This window comes from Carassius auratus, chromosome 21, assembly GCF_003368295.1.
Source record: "Carassius auratus strain Wakin chromosome 21, ASM336829v1, whole genome shotgun sequence".
In the NCBI taxonomy this organism is placed as follows: domain Eukaryota; kingdom Metazoa; phylum Chordata; class Actinopteri; order Cypriniformes; family Cyprinidae; genus Carassius; species Carassius auratus.
The window spans coordinates 5,140,062-5,162,486 of record NC_039263.1 but is presented as its reverse complement, the minus strand read 5'-3'; the positions used below and the strand labels follow the sequence as shown (position 1 = coordinate 5,162,486).

At 36.9% G+C, this 22,425-nt stretch overlaps 1 protein-coding gene across 1 annotated transcript in view; it reads right to left on the bottom strand.

The window, feature by feature from the left end:
- Window positions 1-19,797, bottom strand: part of LOC113038310 (gamma-aminobutyric acid receptor subunit beta-4-like) — a 45,147-nt gene extending 25,350 nt beyond the window's left edge. Inside the window, exons 1-2 of the mRNA XM_026195632.1 lie at window positions 18,214-19,797; window positions 16,025-16,119 (exon numbers count right to left, since the gene is read on the bottom strand). Of these exons, the coding sequence (XP_026051417.1) occupies window positions 16,025-16,119; window positions 18,214-18,293 (175 nt within the window). The 5' untranslated portion in view covers window positions 18,294-19,797. The remainder of the gene's footprint in view (window positions 1-16,024; window positions 16,120-18,213) is intronic.
- Between the last annotated feature and the right edge of the window lie 2,628 nt (window positions 19,798-22,425).

Below are 22,425 nucleotides of genomic sequence, written 5' to 3'. Positions count from 1 at the left end.
GATCATAAGGAAGTGCTGCGCATGTTAGCCATCATAGTTGCCTAAAAATGGCTGGTCTACTTCTAAGGCAAATTCTGTTTTTGTGTGAATGATGTAGGTCCTGTAGGTGAAGCTTCTCACGAGTAAAAGTAAAAAAAAAAAAACATTATCCCACACATTCTGTGTGACTGAGTTAAGTTGCACTGATCTGGGAATATTTCCTCTGATTTGATAATAGAAAGAAAAAATGCCATTCATCAGGAATGCATTTCGACAGCATATAATGCCATTTAAATGAAACCGCATGATGCAAAGCTTTGTCTAAAGAAACACAGAGAACACAAAATAAAATGGCATTGCTCCTTTTGAATATTGGATGTATTTGGTTAATGCTCTGTGGCACCTGTACATCCCCCTTTCTTTCTTTCCGCCGCCTCAGGAATTCAGTGCATTTCCACCAATTTGTCCCTCTCCAACTGCTCTAACAGATGGCACCATCATCTGTATACATATTTAAATGACAAATGTAAGGCAGGTGGCTTCTCTAGAGAAGCTATCTCCATTCAAAAGACTACTTTTCTCCCCCAATGCCTTTGTTTGGCTAAACCAAGGCCAGATCACATGGAGCCAGGCCCCGACACAGCAAAAAAAGAGAAAAACGGGTAGAAACAGCCAAAATAGCAGTTCTGACGGAACACAAGTGCCAAGGATGCTGCGTCCCGGGCTGAATTCTCATGGGTCACTGCTTTCTCCCTAAGCAGGTTTTCACTGACACAGCGATGTATCTCTCCTGCAGGTAATGATGACGGTAATGTCTAGCGTTTGTGTTGAACCCCTTTCCTTAGGAGAGAGCTGAAAGTGCTTACTGGTGGGGGGTGAAGGAAGCTCACAGCAGTCGATCTGGGTGATGTATAGCCGCAAGTCTTCGGCATAACAGCGGACTGCCAAGAATGTATCGCCCCAATTAGTTCAGAAGTTGATGAGCTCTCACGGCATAACAGAGCATAATATAAATATGTCTCCGTTTGCGCTAAACAAACACATACCTATGGTTCAGGAGTCCCTTACCATAGGTAAGACTATTTGAGGAGCCTTACAGCACCCTCTACTGAAGCTAAAGGGTATTGCAGGGCTATTACATCTTTCTGCATTTGCTGTGAAGCAAAGATGCCAGTGCTTTAGGACTGAAGTGTGTGTGTGTGTGTGTATGTGTGCTCTTGTTTTTGTGACATATCAGGACACAACTCTGTATAATGACATGGGTATGACACAGGTATTACAAGGAGAGGGTGACTTATGAGGACATAACCCATGTCCCCATTTTTCAAAACACTTATAAATCATACAGAATGAGTTTTTTGAGAAAGTAAAAATGCACAAAGTTTCCTGAGGGTTAGGGTTAGGTGTAGGGTTGGTGTAGGGCCATAGAATATACAGTTTGTACAGAATAAAAACCATTATGGGATGTCCCCACTTTTCACAAAAAACAAACGAGTGTGTGTGTATACATATATATATATATATATATAGATATACATATATATATATATATATATATATATATATATATATATATATATATATATATATATATATATATATATATATATATATAGATTTTCCTATAAATACTATATTAATACATTTCTAAGCATTTTATACATAAATGTTTGCAATTGCATGTGAATTAGAGTAAGCACAGGCCTTCATGCCGTTCATCAACGCAGTCACGCACAGCACCATACATGGAGAAATAGAGTGGCGAAGAAAATACCACTCTTCCACCCGATTCAATATTCTAATCATCAACTCATTGCTTAGCAACAGAGGGGTTCCATAGCAACAAGGCGGCATTGTCACTCTTACATTGCAACGAGAGACACTGTGCTTTTCATACATTGTATTTAATCTGCTTCATTTTTCCCTCTCATGAATGGCCTAACGTTGGCACCGTGTCCTTTTGTCAGAGGGGGAACATACATTATTAGAGATGGAACACTGAGGATTGGACACATATAGGAAGAGACGTTCCAGGCACATGTTTAAAACATGAAGCGTTCGCATGTGCCAGGGTGAAAGGAGAACACTTATGTGTTCCTCTACCTGACATTTATAGCTATTAACACATTGTTGACATTTAAAAGTCTCTGGATGTGGTGAGTCACAACTAACAGCGTATTTATTATGCTAAAGTAGTCATAGGAATCACCTACACTAAAAAAGAACACTAACTATACAGCAGGCTGATAACAGACATTTCATTTAGAGTCTATTGGTAGAACAAAATCACACAAAACATGAGTTTTCATTATTTTTGTAAGAACGCAAAAAAAATAAAAAAATAAATAAGACAGAAATAAAAAAAGCTTAAAATTATTTGAGCTTAAACCAAATTTTTTGAAGTCCCTGTTTTGTACTCAATTTGTAGAAAGTGTTACATGTATTGATTTAAAAAAAAAAAAAAAAGGTCATCACTTTATATATTTTGGCTTTTTTTCCGTACAGTTTCAATTATTTTCTTTACTTAATAGTACTTCAGCATTAATGGACATTTGGAGAGGTAATTTGTGTATCTGTTGCAAACAAAACAACTTTGTGATACTGACAGACTTTGATGAATGAAAGCGCTCTACAGACTCAGAGCCCAGAACAAAGAGATAAATGTGTACAGTTCTGCAAGTTTTACGAAAGTCAGCAAGCAGCCATATGGCTCTGCACATTTGCAGAAACACACATCAGCAAGAAGAAGAAACACCTAGCCGAACTGCGTCAACCTGCAGAAGACTTTCAGGACTATACTTAGCTTTTTCCGATTTATTTCAAACAAAACACAGCATATACAAAGAAATAAGCTGTGTAATAATGCAGTCATTATAGTAGTAGGGACTGTTCATTGACAGGATGGTTTTGAGGTTATGGTTAAAGAACTAAGCTAATGGTGACCAAAAAATATCCTTCATACATTTATAATCCCATAAATTCAGGACACTTAAAAAGTGTTACAATTTGCAGGTAAATCGACATTTACATTTGTGTCTGCATAGTCAGGGAAACGAGGTACATTTTGAAAAGAGTCCATGTTGAACAGGGTGGCCATTTCTAAAACACAAAAAAGAGGGCACTTTGCAGAATTCAGTGAAGCCAGGGTAAACATTTAAAAACAATTCCAAAACTTTTATGTAAAAATTCTAAAATTTCTTCAATAAATGCAATTAGAATAATAGTAATAGTAATAATAATAATATGGAATAATATTTATTCCATAGACTTTATATTATTTTTTTTGACTTTAGAATTCATTGTCTGTTCCCCTTCTGCCCACTCTTTTTCTTGAGGAGATAACAAAACAAGACTTTCATTGTACCTTATACTTTAAAGACTTTAAAGATCTTTAAACGTTGAAATCTTGAAATCTCAAAATGTTTCATGTTCTGAGATTAATGTTTTATAATATCAACTATACTGAACACAAAAATGTGAAATGTTACTTTGAATACAAAACTAAAACGTGTTCTGTCTAGTCTGATTCATTTATTCAAAATGGCTTATTCATTCAGAAATAACAAGTGACGGTCTTAATGCACGGCTCATTGAATGATGATTAGAAACAGCACTGTGTGATGATCTTCGACTTCGAGTTTTGCTGTGAATTTTTTGGAATTACTTTCATTGTTTTCAACAGAATTATTTTACAGTTGATATTGGCAATATTGCATCTAAAATGCATTACTGTATTAACTTACACATAGCATATTATTTATTAATTATACACCATTGGACATAAATACAAAGTAGTGATAATCTTAAAAGAAGGGCAAATGAGCATTTAGCATTCTGAGTGTTCGACAGCGAGTCAGTTGTTCTAACATAATCCGGAAGGTCAATGGTTCCCGATGGCTCTTTTGAGGTATAATAATGAAATGGGTTTTCAAACATGTTTCCTGGCCACTGAGCCAGTCGCATCCATCTCAGGCCCTGCGATAAATGACATGTCTTTCACTGTGTATTTATCTGAGACAATCACAGGGCCGTATCCTGTCCTTGACAGATCCCTCCTGACTCCCAAGGACTAGTCTTGCCCATCCATCACCGGGGGTTCGAAGAGGGTCCCGTGGGGATGTGCGTCTTCACCTGCAGCCTGTCTCGTCATAGCTGCAAAAACATGTGGTTTGCAGCAGAACAATGAAGTGTGCTTTCTATGCTTACGTGCCTGCTAATAGGCCTCTTCATTCTCCTTCCAAGCATAACCGGCAAACACGCACATACAAAGCACGTTCCTCTAGTAAAAGAGGACTGCAGCGAGACAGGATGCGAAAGGAACAGCCTCCTCAAGCATTTTCTGTTCGACCGGCTCTCTCCCCATAAATCAGAAGGCATTCTCTGCTCATCGGGATAGAGATCATTTGTGCAGTGCTCGTCCATTTATCGCCCCGCTCTGACAATGCTGCACTTTTGTGCTGAATGCGCGCTACTTTTGCATCCAGCGTTGATGTGTGTTCAGCCCACACACGCCAAAAAGGCCCCTTTTCTTTTAAGCATCGGCACATGGGAGAGAAGCTGTGTGGCTGCTTGCAGGAGTTAAGTTAATTAATAGGGAAACTAGCTGGAGCATTGTAGGTGTATTCATTATTAATTAAGAGACTTTATGCCAGCTGGGAGAGATGTCAGCAATTAGGGGAGATTTTGCGGTGTGCAGTTGTCCTTGGATATGGGAGTGTGTCCCCTGTGAGGCACAGTGTGGTCGCATAACACTTTGAGTCATGAGGGTTTATCACACCCATAACTTAACTGTTTGGGGGGTCTTTGCATTTTATCACTAGTATCTCTTTTCTCAGGATGAGCTCATTTTCTACTGGAATATAACTGGACTACGTGGGCATCATGTGGATAATGGGGTAAATAAGACATGTCTCCACTTCCTTAGAAAGTGTAGCCAACATGTCCCAGTATAGCCACTGTCATCTTGCTCCAATGACGTCATTTGGAGCCCGGGTCTGCGCAGCAGTGATTCATTTAGAGCCAGAGTCTGTGCAGTAGTGAATCGTTTGGAGCCAGAGTCTGTGCAGTAGTGAATCATTGAGAGCCAGAGTCTGTGCAGTAGTGAATCCTTTAGAGCCAGAGTCTGTGCAGTAGTGAATCATTTAAAGCCAGAGTCTGCGCAGCAGTGATTCATTTAGAGCCAGAGTCTGCGAAGCAGTGATTCATTTAGAGCCAGAGTCTGTGCAGTAGTGAATCATTTAGAGCCAGAGTCTGTGCAGTAGTGAATCATTTAAAGCCAGAGTCTGCGCAGCAGTGATTCATTTAGAGCCAGAGTCTGCGAAGCAGTGATTCATTTAGAGCCAGAGTCTGTGCAGTAGTGAATCATTTAAAGCCAGAGTCTGCGCAGCAGTGATTCATTTAGAGCCAGAGTCTGCGCAGCAGTGATTCATTTAGAGCCAGAGTCTGCGCAGCAGTGAATCTTTTAGAGCCCGGTTCTGCGCAGCAGTGATTCATTTAGAGCCAGAGTCTGCTCACTAATGATTCATTCAGAGCTTACAATCATGACACCACACCCCATTTTTATAGCATAAAATAACTTATTAAAAGCAAACGTATAAGAAAAACAAACACTTGAACATAGATCAGTTTGAGAGGAACTAGCTAAATTAATGGAAACGATCTTTTGGAAAATATATTTGAAGTGTAATCAGATTTTTTTTTTTTTTGGCTTATGCCCCATTCATTAACATGGAGAGGGCGGGGTTAATAACCGATACCAGACAGCAGATGGGGATACAAAGGTTTTGGCTAAACTTATCAAGATATGTGTGGCACACTTGAGTGAATCTCACAAAAACGTGTCCAGGTCATGTTTCACCCCAACAATCAATTCAAATGAAATAAAAAACACATAAAATAACATACATTTTTATTCAATAGTTATTTTATTTTCATTCATAAGTATTGATGAGGGTGTCAAGTGAAAACGTCTGGCATTCACCCTATAAATTGTCTCAATAACATTTACTTTCTTTTTACAAGACAAGACACAGCACAGATTTCAACCTGTGTCTCCTGTGTGAGCAACACTATGGTTGAACACATCTATAGCACATGCCAATCAATGTTTCCAAAAAAGTCATTTAACTTGTGATGCTGATTCTATAAGAAGTAGTTGTTTAGAGCTATAAAGCATGACACATTTAGCACAGAAGAGTAAAATAATTACTGCCAGACATTAATGGCTAGTCGCCGACCACTAGCCATTTAGCCTGACCTCATGGAAGCCAGCGTCTGCAAGATGGCGGTGTGTTAGCAAACTATTTAGAGAATGCACGGGTGTCCATGACAACCTAAACCTTTGGTGGGAGCAAACCCACTGCAGCAACATGATGTAATGTACAACATAACACAGTATTTCAACGTGCTTCTATGTTCTATGTCATTGTCAAGTGGCTGCTACTGTATATGATTGCTTATTGAATCAAAAAATAAAACCCACCCATAAATCTGGAATTTAAATTTAGCTTGGTTGTCTCCTTCAGTTTATGTCTGTGGAACAGTTTTGCCAGTTTTATTGTCTGGGAGGCAAAAATAAGTCTGGTATCTAACAAGTCGCATGGTTTGAGGTATCATTCACGTGCTCTCAGACAAGAGAGATACTAAAAATAGTATTTTTGAAGAATATTTTATTGTATTTTACTCTAGGTAGAGCAGGTTGCCTCAGGTGGACAGATATGTTAAAGGGATAGTTCATCCCAAAATGAAGGTGAGTAAATGATAAAAGAATTTTCAAACCATTTCAAATCCTGACTTTCTTCTGTGGAAGACAAAAGGAGATGATTGGAGAATGTGTCTTAAAATATCTTATTTTGTGTTTCACACACAAAAGAGAATGCAACCCAGGTTCATCTGAAAAACATTTCTGCAAAATGACATTTCTCTGCGACAAATATCCAGCGAGCAGCACTAAAAGCATGTTTAGTTCCATCCAAAAAAGACAAATGTGAATCTACAAATGTATTGCAGCAGTTTGGAAATGAAGTGTCCATCTACACTAAACCCTGCTAAACTAAAAACTAAAGCCAACTACAACATTTTCAAGCCATTGTCATGGGAAATCATCATTTTATAAGGTTGCAATTTTGCCTGATTTGTACAAGGTGAACTGTACAAAGTCTTTATTAATCAAAAGTCTGCCACTGTAATCAAAATTTGTGTGATAAGGAATGAAAGTTGTTATTGCCATGAGTGTTCATTTCAGCTAGAAATTGCAGTGAATTGTCATTTTCTGAATGATCACATGCTGAACACTGCTCGCAACACATTGTATTTTTATATGTGGGATACATTATCTACTGTATGTCTGATGGTAAATATAGCATTGAGTAATAAAAGACTTTGCCAGCATAACAAGAAAACAACTAAAACTATTTAAGTTTTGAGGTTTGCTCGGATTTGAAAATAAAATGGTAATAGTGGTGCATATTATTATTGCCTAAGCAAAAACCACTAAAAATGTAATTCATCTGCAGAGAACAGCAATGCATCTATGTGGTAACTCCAAACCTGGTTTAATTTTAAGATACATAGCAAAAACCAAAGGCCTAGAGTAGCCTCATTCTTGAGGGAAAAGGGTCCATGTTCACAGCTTTATGGATGTGTCGCCTCCATTTCAAGCTTTGTTAACGGCGGGATCTGAGACCATAAAACTCATTTTAGAGGCGATGACAGCTAGATTTACTGTAAAGTGCTGTCTCCAGAGTGAGGGGCTCAAACTGGAAGGGTAGGAGACGGTTGCTAGCCAAGTTCTCTCTTTTGCACCCTGTCTGCAAAACAACAGCATGATAGCTCCCCTTTTCCTGACATTGGGGGAGTTCAAACACAGCGGACACATGTTTGTCCCTTTTCCTGGCATTTTATAGGAGCCAGTGAATATGCTTTGACATATTTCCAATGCCCTACCCCCCAGAATAAATTCTAGTTGACTAGCACTACATCCTCCATTTTGTCAGATGTGTTTGTTAGGCAGCTTTATGTCATTTTCTGAAACAAGCCTCAGAAAATTTTCCATCACAGTAACATTCTAGCCTGTGTTAAGACACCATACAGACATAAACATGCTCTCAAGTTAAGATTTATCCACAGCACCTTGCCTGTGACAGTTGCATGTAATGCAAAGCAATGCATTACGCTTGAAGAAGAAGTGTCAGCTTGCTCGTTCCATCAGAGTGACTACATATCATCAAACTCACACACACACACACTGTTGTCTAAGGTCGGGGATAGTAAATCACATTGTTAACGAGATGGTCTGCCCTCTGGCTACTCTGCACTGCTATTTGTCTAGGACTTGGCAACCATTTGGATTATATATTGGCCCTGTGATGTAAATGTACGTGTGAGATGTGGTTCCACATAGCACTTGAGTTAGAAATCCTATATGTTTGCATCAATAGAAGATGGCCACTTTAACAGAAGATGCACCATTAATCTAATCTATTTTCATGGTTTTCATCCTTTCTGTTTGAAATGCTTATGATTCAATTTAGTTTAGGAGAAAATGGCTTTTGAGTTTTCTCTGCATTATGATACTGAGCAGCTATACATGCTTTATAAATGTACTATTACATGTTTATTACATATTTATAACACATATTCAATATTTTCATGGCATTTCCTCAAATTCTGAGCTAATTTACAAAGTGTTGATGTAACAAAGCTTTTAAAGCATTGCCTATAGTACTAAAGTTGAAGGAGATGCCGATAACCCAGCACAGGAAAACACTTACTGCAACAATTTACAGGCCACTGCTTTTTATTAGATTTCCTGCAGTCCATGGGGGCCACTTACATCTTGGGCAAAATGGTGAGCTCCTCAAAGATAATGTAATTAGCGGTCTTCAGTTCATAGTTTCATTTCAATGGTCTCTCTCTTAGACTACAGACCTTACCCTTCAGGGAACAGGGCACCCCTCTTTTTCGTATGAAACTGAAGCACCAGGGAGACTGACAGAGGTAATCTAGCATAATGTGTGTAACAGTAATCTGATGTGGGGTTTATATTTTATATCCACATATTAAAATTTGCACACCATATCTGAATAAACACAAAAGCAAATTAAATTTAAGAGCTACAGTGGATGGATTGTTATGACATAACTTCAGTTTTGGTCTGTAGATATTATATGACTTGTGAAGACTTGGAGCATGGTCCATAAGTTACCTGGACTGCTCTGGCATCCGTTCAAGGTTTGGAAATCTTCGTTTTGAAAGTTTTAATGAAATGAACACACCTAAGTACACTTTTAAAGACATATTGTTGCGTTTTAAAGCATGATTTCATAAGATTTTAAAGTACACTTATTTTGAAATCTTGACCAAAACGCTGAAGCACATCTAAAGCGCTTAATGTTTATTTTAATCATAGCATGCGATTTTACATTATTTTAAAGAGTGAAATGTTTTAAATGTACTAAATTGCATCTTCGCCATTACAAATTAGTAATTATAAATATATTTAAATACATGACATAAAAATCAATAGAAATGATTTTACAGTATATGGTAGCTTATCATAAATGCTACACTACATACATACAACAGTACATACAACAGTACAATTGAACCATCTCAAAGACCGAAGTAATTTTGAAAATATGGTCCCAATTTATATTAGGTGGCCTTTACTACTATGTACTTACATAGTGCAATGTACTTATTGTGTTCATATTGTTTTGCAAAAAAAAACTTTTGTTTGCTCCTGTTGAGGTGGGATACGGGTAAGGTTAGGGACAGGTTTGGTCGTATGGGTAGGGTGGTGGGTTAAGGTGTAAGGGATGAGTCAACAGTTTAATTATAAATGTAATTACAGAAATTACTTACAGATGTAATAACATGCAGATATTTTTCTTTTGAAAAATAAGTAAAAATGAAAAACATGTATGCACACAATAAGTGCATTGCATCAAATGATTAATTTAAATGTAATTGCATAATAGTTAAGACCCCCTAATATAAAGTGGGACCAAATTAGGTCCTTAATTGGGTAAAAACACACACTAATTGCATTTAATTAATTTTGCACTTATTATTTTAAAGCATATTATTTTGTGTAATAAGTACTCTTTTCAAAATAATACAAATTTGTTCTTTTTTCCCACTAAGGCATTCTTGCAGTATCTGTGTTGCATCAGTAACCCTGCTGTTTGCATTAATAGTTGCCATGTCACAGCTAAAGAGAAATGTGGTTAATTGAGATACACACTTTCCATCTGAACTTTTCTGTGCAGGCAGATTGTAACAGAAATCTCAGTCAAATCATGCTGTGATACAGACACATTGACAGGAGCCTGTTCTGTCAGAATGCCCTGTGTGTGGGTGGATGCATGTCTGGAGGGGTGCCGCGAAGCATGAACTGCTTACGTAATCTAAACACACACAGGTAAATGCTGTGTTGATCTTCACACATATGAACTGGAAAAATGAAACCATGCATGTGAGTGTGAATATAATTGTTTCATTTTTAATAAACACAATTATATTATGTTAGATTGTATACATTAATAATTTACATACTGCAAATACCATAAATACCTTACATACCTCATCACTCAGTCAGCAAAGGCTTATTATTATTATTATTATTATTATTATTATTATTATTATTATTATTATTATTATTATTATTATTATGTACTGTAGGCTCCATTAATCCTTGTATGGAATATGGATGGATGCATTTTTGTGTTGGGAAGTTCTGTGTCGCACTGTATTGAAAACACAGCTATACAGCCAAGTGCAGTTATCTTAAAATCTCTCAAATGTAGTTAATCATGTTTTAATAACATTGATAATATGTGCAATATTATAATATTTTAGATAAGTGAGGAAGATCAGTTTTCAGCAATTTTAATTTCCCTAGTATGAATATAATAATTATCATTATTGAAATGAAAGAACAGTTTCTGTTGCGAGCGAGAGAGAGAGAGAGAGAGAGAGAGAGAGAGAGAGAGAGAGAGAGAGAAATAACAACAACATGTAGTTGATTTATGGCCTCGGGTGTGACATGTTGCGTATCTAGGCAACTGTATTCATGTTCCATTCTGTTGATTAAACTTTCAGCATGTTTTTTATGAGCAGCACATAAACCGGCCCTGGCGACACAGCCGGACTGAACCAGACCTGAGAACATGAAGGTATCTTTTGTTAGAGAGGATGACTTGAAATGAGAAACCGCAATCTCATAAATTCAAAGTCTTCAGAGACCTTCAGAGGCCGCCTTGATTATTGAGGTTGTAAATAAGGCCAGCACGGGCTGTAATTAATCCACTGTCTTCTTCTTCTAGACAACGACGAAGTCTGTTTTATCTGAATGAAGCAAAAGGATCAGTTTCCACTGTCATTTTATTCCAGAGGAATATTCACACTGCAGGCCACGATCGCAAAATAAACCCAGACGTGGTGATCAGGATTTGCAGAATGTTTTGTATCACCCTAAATGAGTTTATTTCAAAATAATAGCCAGCTGATTGTATACAGATTACCTAATAATGGAAAAATGTGCAAAAAAAAAAAAAAAACAGGTATCAGGTACAATAGAGAGTAACAGTTAGTTTTTGATGCAGCCAACCCAACCCAATCTCACGGCAATTCATACATTTTTCACAAGGTGGCTTATTCGTAACAATTTGTACGACCACACTCGTACAAATTAATAGGATTGTTGCCAAATTGTACGTATTTTACGAGTTGCAGAATTCGTATGAATTTGTACGAATTACCTACACCTAACCCTGCCCCTAAACCTAACCGTCACTGGGGTCGTATAAAATCATACGAGTGAGGTCGTACAAATTCGTATGAATTAGCCACCTCGTAAAATAAGTACGAATTGGTCGTGAGATAGCGTTGGCCAACCTCATTTCTGTTCCCTTTTCCCATTGCATATCAGCTAGGAGATGCATTTATTTAAAAGTAAATGAAGGAAATATGATTAATGAATTAATTTCCTCACAGGTATTTAATTGCCCTATAACTGAAATTGGATGTGGTGTTTACATGTTGATTGGATGGGACAACACATAGACGGGCGAAGACCTTCGAGGACACCTTTACTGACCAGCAGGTTCACGACCAGGTTTAGGTCCCAAAAAATCAGCATCTAATGATTTTAACAATTCTAATCATCGTCATATAATATACTAAAGCTACAGTACTGTATTACTAAAGTACTGTGTTTATACTTTGTGAATTATTTTTTTAAATATATATATATAAATAAAGTATTTTTTTCCACATTTGGTTATTTATTTATTTAAAGACTATTGTTTAGCTAATATAAAATTAGCAATGTGCTACTGTTGAACCAACACTATCTCACGACCAATTTGTACGTATTTTATGAGGTGGCCAATTCTTACAAATTTGTACAACCTCACTCATATGATTTTGTATGATTTGTCTAGACCCCAGTGACGGGTAGGTTTAGGGGCGGGGTTAGGTGTAGGTCATTCGTAACTTGTAAAATACGTACAATTCAGCACAAATCGTATGAATTTGTACAAATGAGGTCATACGAAGTCATGTGATCAGGCTGGTTGAACTGCCTTTTGGTTTTGGAACAAAGCTCAAATCCAGTGACAATCAAACCATTCAACGTACCTAATCCTTAAAATATGTCTCTGACATTTTAAACGGCAGAATGTTGTCCAAATACCTCCTGAGCAATGATTATGATAATGATTACAAGTAGATTGGCATATTTCACCATAAACACCATCAGCATCAAATATGGTCTCCACTTCCTATGGTTGCATAGATGCTTTGAAAGTCGTATCGCGCTCAAACACAAAATGCAATTTGAGTTCTGCTCGGACTGTACACCACATCTATGGGCTATTTATTGAGAGCTGGAGTCAAAGCCAATAACTGCAATGCAAACATTAAAAGGTAACGTCTTCGAGTGTCAAGCAAGGCTGAATAAAATGACTCATCATCTACTGCTGCTGAAACAATGAACATGAACAGGGTGAGAATGGCTACAATGGGAAGACTTTAACTGCCATAAACATGTTAGTCTCAGCCTCAGACAGAACACCTAATATTAAAATGCACTAGAAATGATTATAATACATGTAATGCTTTATTGTGTGATATTGCTGTTTGTGCATATTAAGTCCACTCCAATGGGAGTTAAAGAGGTGCAGCAGCAATATACAGTCAAATATAAATTATGTGTTTTATATTTCTAATTAATGTAAATGCCTTCTCGTTGACTGCAAAATTAAAATCACGAACTTGTAAATGAGCATAATATGGACACTGATTGTGTTTGAGGTACATATAAGAACGTTTACTAAATATCCAAACTGTACGTAATAATTATTATAATCAGTACATTTATAGTATTTGGAGAATTATTAATCTTCAAATCAAGTCTGCTAAATAGGTCGAAATGTAATTTTTTAAAATGAACTATGAATGTCAGCAAATTAGTAAAGTACAGTACAATTTCTAATAAGGCATTTCCACTTAAATAAAAAAATAAAAATAAAAAAATGATCAAAATAAATGCATGGTGCAATGCTATTTCAGCACATTTTGAAGCTTGTTCAACTGAATTGTGGATATTTCGTTAACAGCATTATTATTATTATTATTATTATTATGCGCTATAACACAGCTTACTAAAGTTGAACAACTCTTTGTATGTGTGTGTGAATCCATGTATGATCGCATGCGTAAGCAGGCTTTGCATTTATATGTGGTGTGGTGCGACTTCACACACAAATACACCACAACCAAACCCCGCGGCTATCCCTCTAGCCGGCATAAAGAGATGAAGCTCTTTTAGGACGGCCTGGTTTCTCGACCACCTAACTGGCCTCTTTCTTTCTCTCCATCTCCATCCTCTCTGCCCTCTCTCCCTCTCTCGCTGGCTAGCGTAGCTGCGGTCTGGGTCCAATTAAAATGCACGGCACTCCAAAGCTGAAGCTGGTCAGCAGTTGTGTCAGGAGTCTTGGGCTCTGACTGATGATGGAATTATCAGGATGTGATAGACTACAGTTCCCTAGGCTCCATCAGAGCGGATGCTGCATCCAATACAAGCGTGCAGCGCTGCAGGGTAACTGACCTCGCATCAGTGCTCTGTGGAGGGGCCATCACTGCTGACCAGATGATTGAAAATTCTATGTGTGTTCTACAAATGGAGTCGAAGAGCAGCAACAGTTAGTAACTGATAACATGTAATCTGGATTTTAAAATTAGTACTTGTTATTAGATTACATTTTAAAATACTCATCTTTTTAGAAAGTGTTTTAATTTGATTGATGACATTTAATTAATTATTAGTTTTGCATTAAACTCATGACTCCCCTTGCTGTTCTTTTACAAACCCCAGTTCGGGAAACCTTGCAAGTTTCATGCAATATATGTGACCCTGGACAACAAAACCAGTAATAAGGGTCAACTGTTTGAAATCAAGATTTACAATATGAATACACAAGCTTTCTGTTGATGTATGGTTTGTTAGGATATGACAATATTTGGCTGTCAATTTGGAAATCTGGAATCTGAGGATGCAAAAAAATCTAAATATTGAGAAAAATCATCTTTAAAGTTGTCCAAATGAAGTTCTTAGCAATGCATATTACTAATCAAAAATTAAATTTAGATATATTTACGTAAGAAATTTAATAAATATATTCATCTAACATGATCTTTACTTAATATCCTAATGTTTTTTGTCAAAAAAAGAAAAATCCATGCAATGTATTGTTGGCTATTGCTACAAATATACCTATGCTTCTTATGACTGCTTTTGTGGTCCAGGGTCACATATCTTCTCTTTGTATTTTTATATCAACACAGTACAAGATGATCCTATTTAAATCAAAGGGATAAACGAATTAGGTCAAAAGTAATCTAAAAGTAATCTAATAGTAGTCCAGTGATATTACCTAAAATGTGCAATGTACTGGATCACGTAACTAACTACTTTTTTTTCCGTTGTGTAATTTGGAATGAGTAATGGACTACAATTTATAAGTAATCTACCTAGTTTATTTTTTTTAAGAGAACATAGAACGTGTTTAAAATCTCAAATTTCTCAATGTGCCCTAAAATACTGCAAATCAGACAATGATGCAGCATGGAATTCTATATCAAACTCATAATTTCTACCAAAAAAAGGCTCTATGGTATATAAATGCATTTTGAGAGAATATGAGAGGATATACATTGACAGATAGATAGATAGATAGATAGATAGATAGATAGATAGATAGATAGATAGATAGATAGATAGATAGATAGATAGATAGATAGATAGATAGATAGATAGATAGATAGATAGATAGATAGATAGATAGACTTGCTTCTTTGTTGAAATACAAGCAATTTGCTGAAGGACTGAATTGAAAAGTACATTCTGCAGCAAATCTATAGTCCCTTTGCAATATCAGCAGACAAACACAAGACTTGGGATGAATAGCCAGACAAGCGGACTTCTGGGTGTGGTGAAACAAAATTTTCCCAGACTTTGTTGTTTCGAAAGCATCTCGTTGTCCTTCAACAATGTAAACGTGTGCAGAAATATGGACCATGAATAGCAACCTAAAACTGTGTGCTCAGCCTTTGTGAAAACTGAACCTACACAACTTTTTTTACAGGAGGCGGTGGGGATTTGTGGGCATACAGGATGCAAGAGCACAAAGTGCCTTTCCATCACAGACAGTTCCTTGTTTTCTTTTAGTACTGCCTAACCTTGAGATTGATGCTAATAAACCATGAGATGTTTCAGCTGTTTCTAGAAAATGTCTGCCTTCATACTGTCAGATTAAGTCTTGACATGATACCAGGGGTAGTAAACTTAGTCTTAATATATATATATGTGTGTGTGTGTGTGTGTTTAAAGCACAAAGTTTTGAAAGCTTTCCTACACAAGGAGACATTGCATGACTATGAATGTACTGCGTCAGTCAGTGATATCGTATGCTCCAGATAAGTGAATGCTTCATCAGTGACTGGTAAGGATTTAAGATTTCTAAAAAAGAATCACGTGTACCTCCAAAGTCTGGCCGAAGGCGGATGTCATACCCCTTCAGCAATTTGTCCACTGTCGTCTTGGCCACAGATATTCCGGTATTTCCGGTGGAGGTGCTGCAGGAGAGAGAATTGAGAGGACTTTTTGTTGAAATTCAGCTAAAGCAAAATATACATCACATAGCTAATTTGTTCATTCATGTTATTTGATGAAGTCCTAATGATTTTATTGCACTGCATTTTGTATTTATTCAAGATTTTGTATTTCTTGAATGCTGCCAATCCGAAGAGGCTTATCTTTATCAATATAACCACCACATAATCATTAACATAAATCTATGGCATTGAATAAATCACTGTTTTTCTTTTTCTTTTTTTTTACTACTGATTTTTTGCTCTTTTTTGCTGATAAACAAAAACATCACATTGTTAGTAGTCAACAATGGGTGGTTAATTCAACATGAAACTTTGACAACTGGTTCAAACATGCAGTTTTCAGCCAGAGTTTTCAATTTGGGGTCCCAGGACCCCTGAGGGTCTGTGAACAGATGGGTAGTTGATGCATGATAACATATTCTTTTCTTTTTTTTCATCAACATCAACATTTTTGTATAAAATGCATATGAATGTTTAGATGAAATTGTAGACCATTTTAACATGTTGCCCTCGCTCGTTTATTGTAGATGGATGTGTGGTGCTGTGACTTATGACAAATTCTGCAAAAATATTCAGTCTTAATTACTATGAGGTCATTAAAGCTGTATGAATAATAATTAATAAATAGGATAATTTTCAGTGCAGTATAGAATGTTATACATCGAGATGTTATACAGCAAGTGTCAGTGTTACATGTAAATACATAAAATATATATATATATAATTTCTATTTTTACATGTTTAATAATGTATTTTGAGGGGATGGGGGGTGGAAGGGGTAATATAGAATTTTTGGATGTGCTTGGCTGAATATGTAAAAGCACGGGGATCCTGCTTGGTCTTTAAAGGTTTAAAACTCTTTTTAGGGCCACATTTTTGTGTTTTTTACAACAGATAGTGTGCACATGACAGCCATTCTCGATTAAAAATGCACACACACACACACACACACACACACACAAAAAAAACCTTAATCTGAAAGTAATGTAGTAACAAGTCTAAACTGAAGGGTTTTAGGCCACCATTGTTGATTTAAATTTTTCAACTGCCAAATTATTAATAAACGAAGTGTGATGAGTAAAGGCAGAAATATTTATAGCATAATCAAGATTGTCATTTGTCTAACAGGTGTTCCACAAACACAGTATGAAAAGATACGTGCATTCGGCCTCAGAGGCTTCACAGCCACGTCGCATCTCAATGATCGCGAGTGAACTCATGTCATTAACCATTATTGACTGATAGGCGTCGTCGTTTTTATTCTTATTGGCTGAGTGATGATGGATCTCTTCTAACGCCAGCGACATGGTGGCATGGGTGGGGGTAGATCACAAGAAAAACGTTGATTATTTGTATTTCACTCAGTGGACCAAAAACATAATAGTTACAGATGTTTGAATACGTTCTAAATAATAAAATATTCGTTAGTCTTGCTTCAACATATTGCTTAGCCTGTATGAGATTCAAAACACAGCTCTGTTATGACCTGATTTTGACTGATGCCAGAATACTGAGTTGTCATTGATAAATCGCAAAGGCCAAGTGGATGTAGAATATGGTTAGAAATATTCTACACACACACACACACACACACACACACACACACACATTCGTACAATGCTATTTTAAATAATTGCTAATTAATTGTTTAACTGAGTGGGGATTTTTAAAAGGGGATAATGTGTAACTCACACAAACAAAAGAATATTGTGACGAATTATAAATAAAAATGTATGGTTAGTTTTCAATAATAGGCCTATGCGCTATAGAATTGATGCGATGATGTTTCTTACACATACGATTTCTCTCTCTCTCTCTCTCTCTCTCTCTCTCTCTCACACACACACACACACACACACACACACACAGAGAGAGGGAGCGAAAGAGAGAGATTCGACTATTAATTCACGTACAAAATTAAAAATGTCAATACGTTATTAAACATTATGCAGTCATGATTCCCAATCATCTGGGTATCTGTTTGAATTTGACCGATATGTGGCCTCATTTGTTTAATCCAACAGTCATAATTACCAATATGTTTAATTTCCTTACCTTTGTGCAAAGCAGACAAAGGACAAGGCCGCCAGAGCAGAAACAATTCCACATAATTTGTCTTCTTGAGGACCCAACATTTCCACAAATCCGTTAATTCAATTTCAGTAATCCAACCGCCCGTGCTCCAAACAGATGTTTAAAAAGAAGAAAGAAAGAAAAGAAAAAATAAGTAGAAAAAAGAATCCAAAAGAAGGGGATGGGAGAAAAAAGGCAAAATTAATGACTAAGTTCAAAGCACCAATGCACACATTTGTGATGTCCCCGCGAAAACTAAAATAAAAAAAGAAACAGGAAAAGGAGAAAATAACTAAAATAAAAATTAAAAGGGGAGGGGGATTGGGGGAAAAGAAAAAGAAAAAAAATATTTAACAGGTCCCAGCTGTTATTCTTCAGCTATGGAAATCCGTGCAGGTCAGAGACCCCCTCGATCAACACCAGAAGATCAGACATCTCTCAGCTTCGACAGGACTTCTGGAAAAAATGCTGGAAAGTCTTCTTCATCCAAACCATGGAGAAAATAAAAAAATATGATGATGAAAAAAGGGAGGAAAAATGGAAGAGTATCAGTCTTCTTCTACACCTGTCGTCGCAGTTTCCAGGTCCAAAGCTGTGGACAAGCCATGGCTCCAGTGATGCTCCTTCAAAGAGGGGGTGCTCCACAGTGTGTGATAGTTTTATTTATTCCGCCACTCAGCTATAAAGGTTGGAGGTGGGAAAGAAAAAAAAAATGAAATCTGCATCCCCTACTGCTGATGGTGGAGAAGTTCCTCTCAAAGTCACAGGGGAAAAAAGATGCACATTTAAAGAAATGCAGCAGAAAATATCTGATGCAGACGTCAGAGCTTGTAGTCCATAGTACAACCTTATATGAAGCAGACACAGGACAGAAACGTGCGATACATGTCCGTATCACAATGAAACGCTTGCAAATGTCCAATATTTGTCTAGCCTGTTGGAAAAGCCCCCTTATCTCTCGATTGAATCCCCGAGCATGTTCCTGCTCTTGTTCAGAGCAAATGATCACACACTTCAATTGCAATAACACCTCCAGGAACCGAGAAAATAATCAAGACCGGATCAAAAATCTCCGACGCGCACGTTTGGATTTCAAAAGAAGGGAAAAGGACATTGCCCTTTTCTGAAAGTGCTGAATAAAATGCAGGTGATTGTTGAAAAAAATAAAAGCGAAAGCGAACTAAAGAGGAAAGGCAGTCTGTCCACGCGCTTGTCTAGCGGAGGAATGATGTCTGTACTTGTCGGCTCGCGAGCTGCAACCTATTAAAATGCTGCGAGAGTATCCCGGCGCATTTTCATGCATTTCTTCCACTTTTCCACATTCCTCAGCCCGAGACACTCTCCAAAACACAAACCCAGAAATGGCTTAAATATGCAAATAATGATGGAGAAATAACCATTCAAAATCAGTGCCGCCAACATGCAGTTTGAAATTTCAGATCAAGATTAACGATCAAACGAAATGATTAAAAAAATGATCGTGTGTACTGCACAAACACGTAAGAGGTGTGATTTCTTTTCCTTGTATTTTTTACTCAGAAGATGAGGGGATGCAGGCATCTGCTGTCTAGTTGCTAGGCAACCGTGCTAGCAGTGATGCAGAGCAGTGGTGTTTCGATGGCACATTTAAAGGAGCTTCTCTGTTGAATCTCCTGGACAGGAGGGCCCCAGTGGTGATGTGGGCATCCTCGATCCCCAGTTAGCTCCTTGATGGTCCCTTCTGAAACGTGAGGCACAGTGATGTGAAGGGCAGAGACAGACGGCCGTCAGCACTATCTGCAGTAGTTCAGCTGTGCTTACAAGGTTAGTTTAATGAGGCATTACAAGCCATATCAGTAACACCCCCCATTATATGTTTACTGGGTGTGAATCAAATGTGTACTTGACAGTGGTCTTGGGTATATGGATTCCTAATGATAATTTTAAAACATAACTAGTGCTGCATGTCACAATGAACATAATTTCAAATGATCACATATCTACTAAATATATTCTTCTGGGTGGTCAACGTTTGTCTTCTTTGAAAAAAAAGGCCCAATCAGATGTACCTTTACTGGAGCCTATGACTGAAAAGTAATTTCAGGACCATGGACAGCATAATATTCGTTCAGCTGGAGAAGAGTGGGTTCAGGACCACGGACAAGGCTCTGGAACGCTGTTGTACAGTACATGTAGAAATGAAGGACTGGAAAAGCTAACTACTAAGTGCTGGTTGTGTTTGTTTTCATTTTGGACCAGTCCCTAAGAATCCATATGGTTTATGGACATGTACAAAACCCTGTAGTCAGAGTAAAAATCTAAAATACATGGACTACACCTGTTTTGGACACAGTAAACAAGCTTTGTTGTCTTTTAGAACTAGTCTTCTCCTTATGTTACATGTCATTCTCTTGGACTGTCCATTGTTGTTGTGCTGAATGTTCTGGAGAGTAAATTCCAGTAGGAGTGAAGCAACCTTTCGCTTTCATAAACTAAAAGATAAAAGGTAACACTTTATTTCAAGATGTCCTTGTACACATGTACTTACTATTATAATAACAATAAATGATGCATAATTATATGCAAGTAACAATAAAACAAACCCTAATCCTAACCCTAACTGTATTCTAAGTGCATGTAGTAATTTAATATTACTCAGTACTTAAATGAATAATTACACTGTAACAAGGACAAGTGGAACCACATGAAGTACTGTACATCATTCCATCCATCATGACAAACACCTTTAAGAAGGTCCTTTTTTCATTATTTAACTTTTTTATTAGATTTTTTAAATACCTATTATTATTATTTCTTGCCTTTTATTTATTATCTCCTATTTCCACTGATAAACCAATATAAAAACAACTAATAGTTGTGTCTTTATTTGAACTTTCCAACAGAGTACAAAATTCTTCTTAAAATGAACACACATTCATATCTTTTGCTTGTCTCCAGATGCATAATTCGGAACAGTCAAGATTATGTAATTCCAAATTATGGCATCACCATGTGAAAATGGCCTCAAAATGTAAATTTTTGGTCTAGGTATCATCACCAACATGCATATGTGCTTTACAATAAATATGCATTAGTCAGCTTCTGTGTTTGAGATTCAAGGAGCAAATTTATCATGTGATTAGCTAATGGAGTCATGTTTGTACAAGTAAAGTCCTGCTAATCCCATAGACCCGAGGGTCCTACACTGACACAAGTGCTTTCTCTGGTAAAATGGTGGAAACATTGACACACCTCTTTCAAGTGCATGTAGAGAGTACAAAGGTAATTTAGACACATCCCATAGTTACTTTTAAGTTTCACCCTCTATACAACCTTGGGTTGGATACAAGACATCTTTGCAGTCATCTCGTTACAGTAAGGTACTTTAGCGAGAGCTGCAGGCTGTCCGAATGCCGTTAGATGCTTTAATGAATTAGAATGACAGCTATGATATTACAGACCACTGGGACAATGACAATGGAAATGACAGTGCTCTTTTGACACTACTGTATGCATAGTTATTTGAATCTAAATTGCTTTACAGTCAAGCAATAGAAGAAACATGACTGCAGGCACAAGAGACCAAGATTTCTTGATACCTGCCTTCCTTCCTTCTTTCCTTTTTTTATTTTTATAGTAAATTCAGCTGAAATCAATCTCATCGGAATGACGATCATCACTTTCATCATCTTTATAAATTATTCTGCATCATATACAGATCATAGAGTAGCTAATTTTTCATATGTGTGTGTGTTTACGTTTTATACATAACAAATATACACATATATAACACATTTTTGTTACTATGCTTTCAATACTTATTTTGCAGTATTTCATTGTTTAACTCAAACCAACTCCAAAATCTCCATTTAAACGTATTATGTTAAACATAGTGTCCACACTGTTAGACCTTACCAAGGTGGTTTTTTTTTTTTTAACAACAACACTGGCTTTTTTTACAGCAACTTACAGCAAGGGTTAACAGTGCACAGGACCAAAAATTCATTATAACCCTTCTTCACCTTACATAAAGAGCCTATTAAATGTTGGGAAGCCACAATCATCTATTATCAGTTGTAAATTTGTCATGCCTTTTCTTTTTGTCCTATGTTGTCTCAGGGGAGGAAGGGAAAAGAAAATGTGTTTTTGTCTCCATTTAAATATCTGTAAACTTAAAAGCAATCATGAGGTAAATTCGAATAGCTACAGCAATTT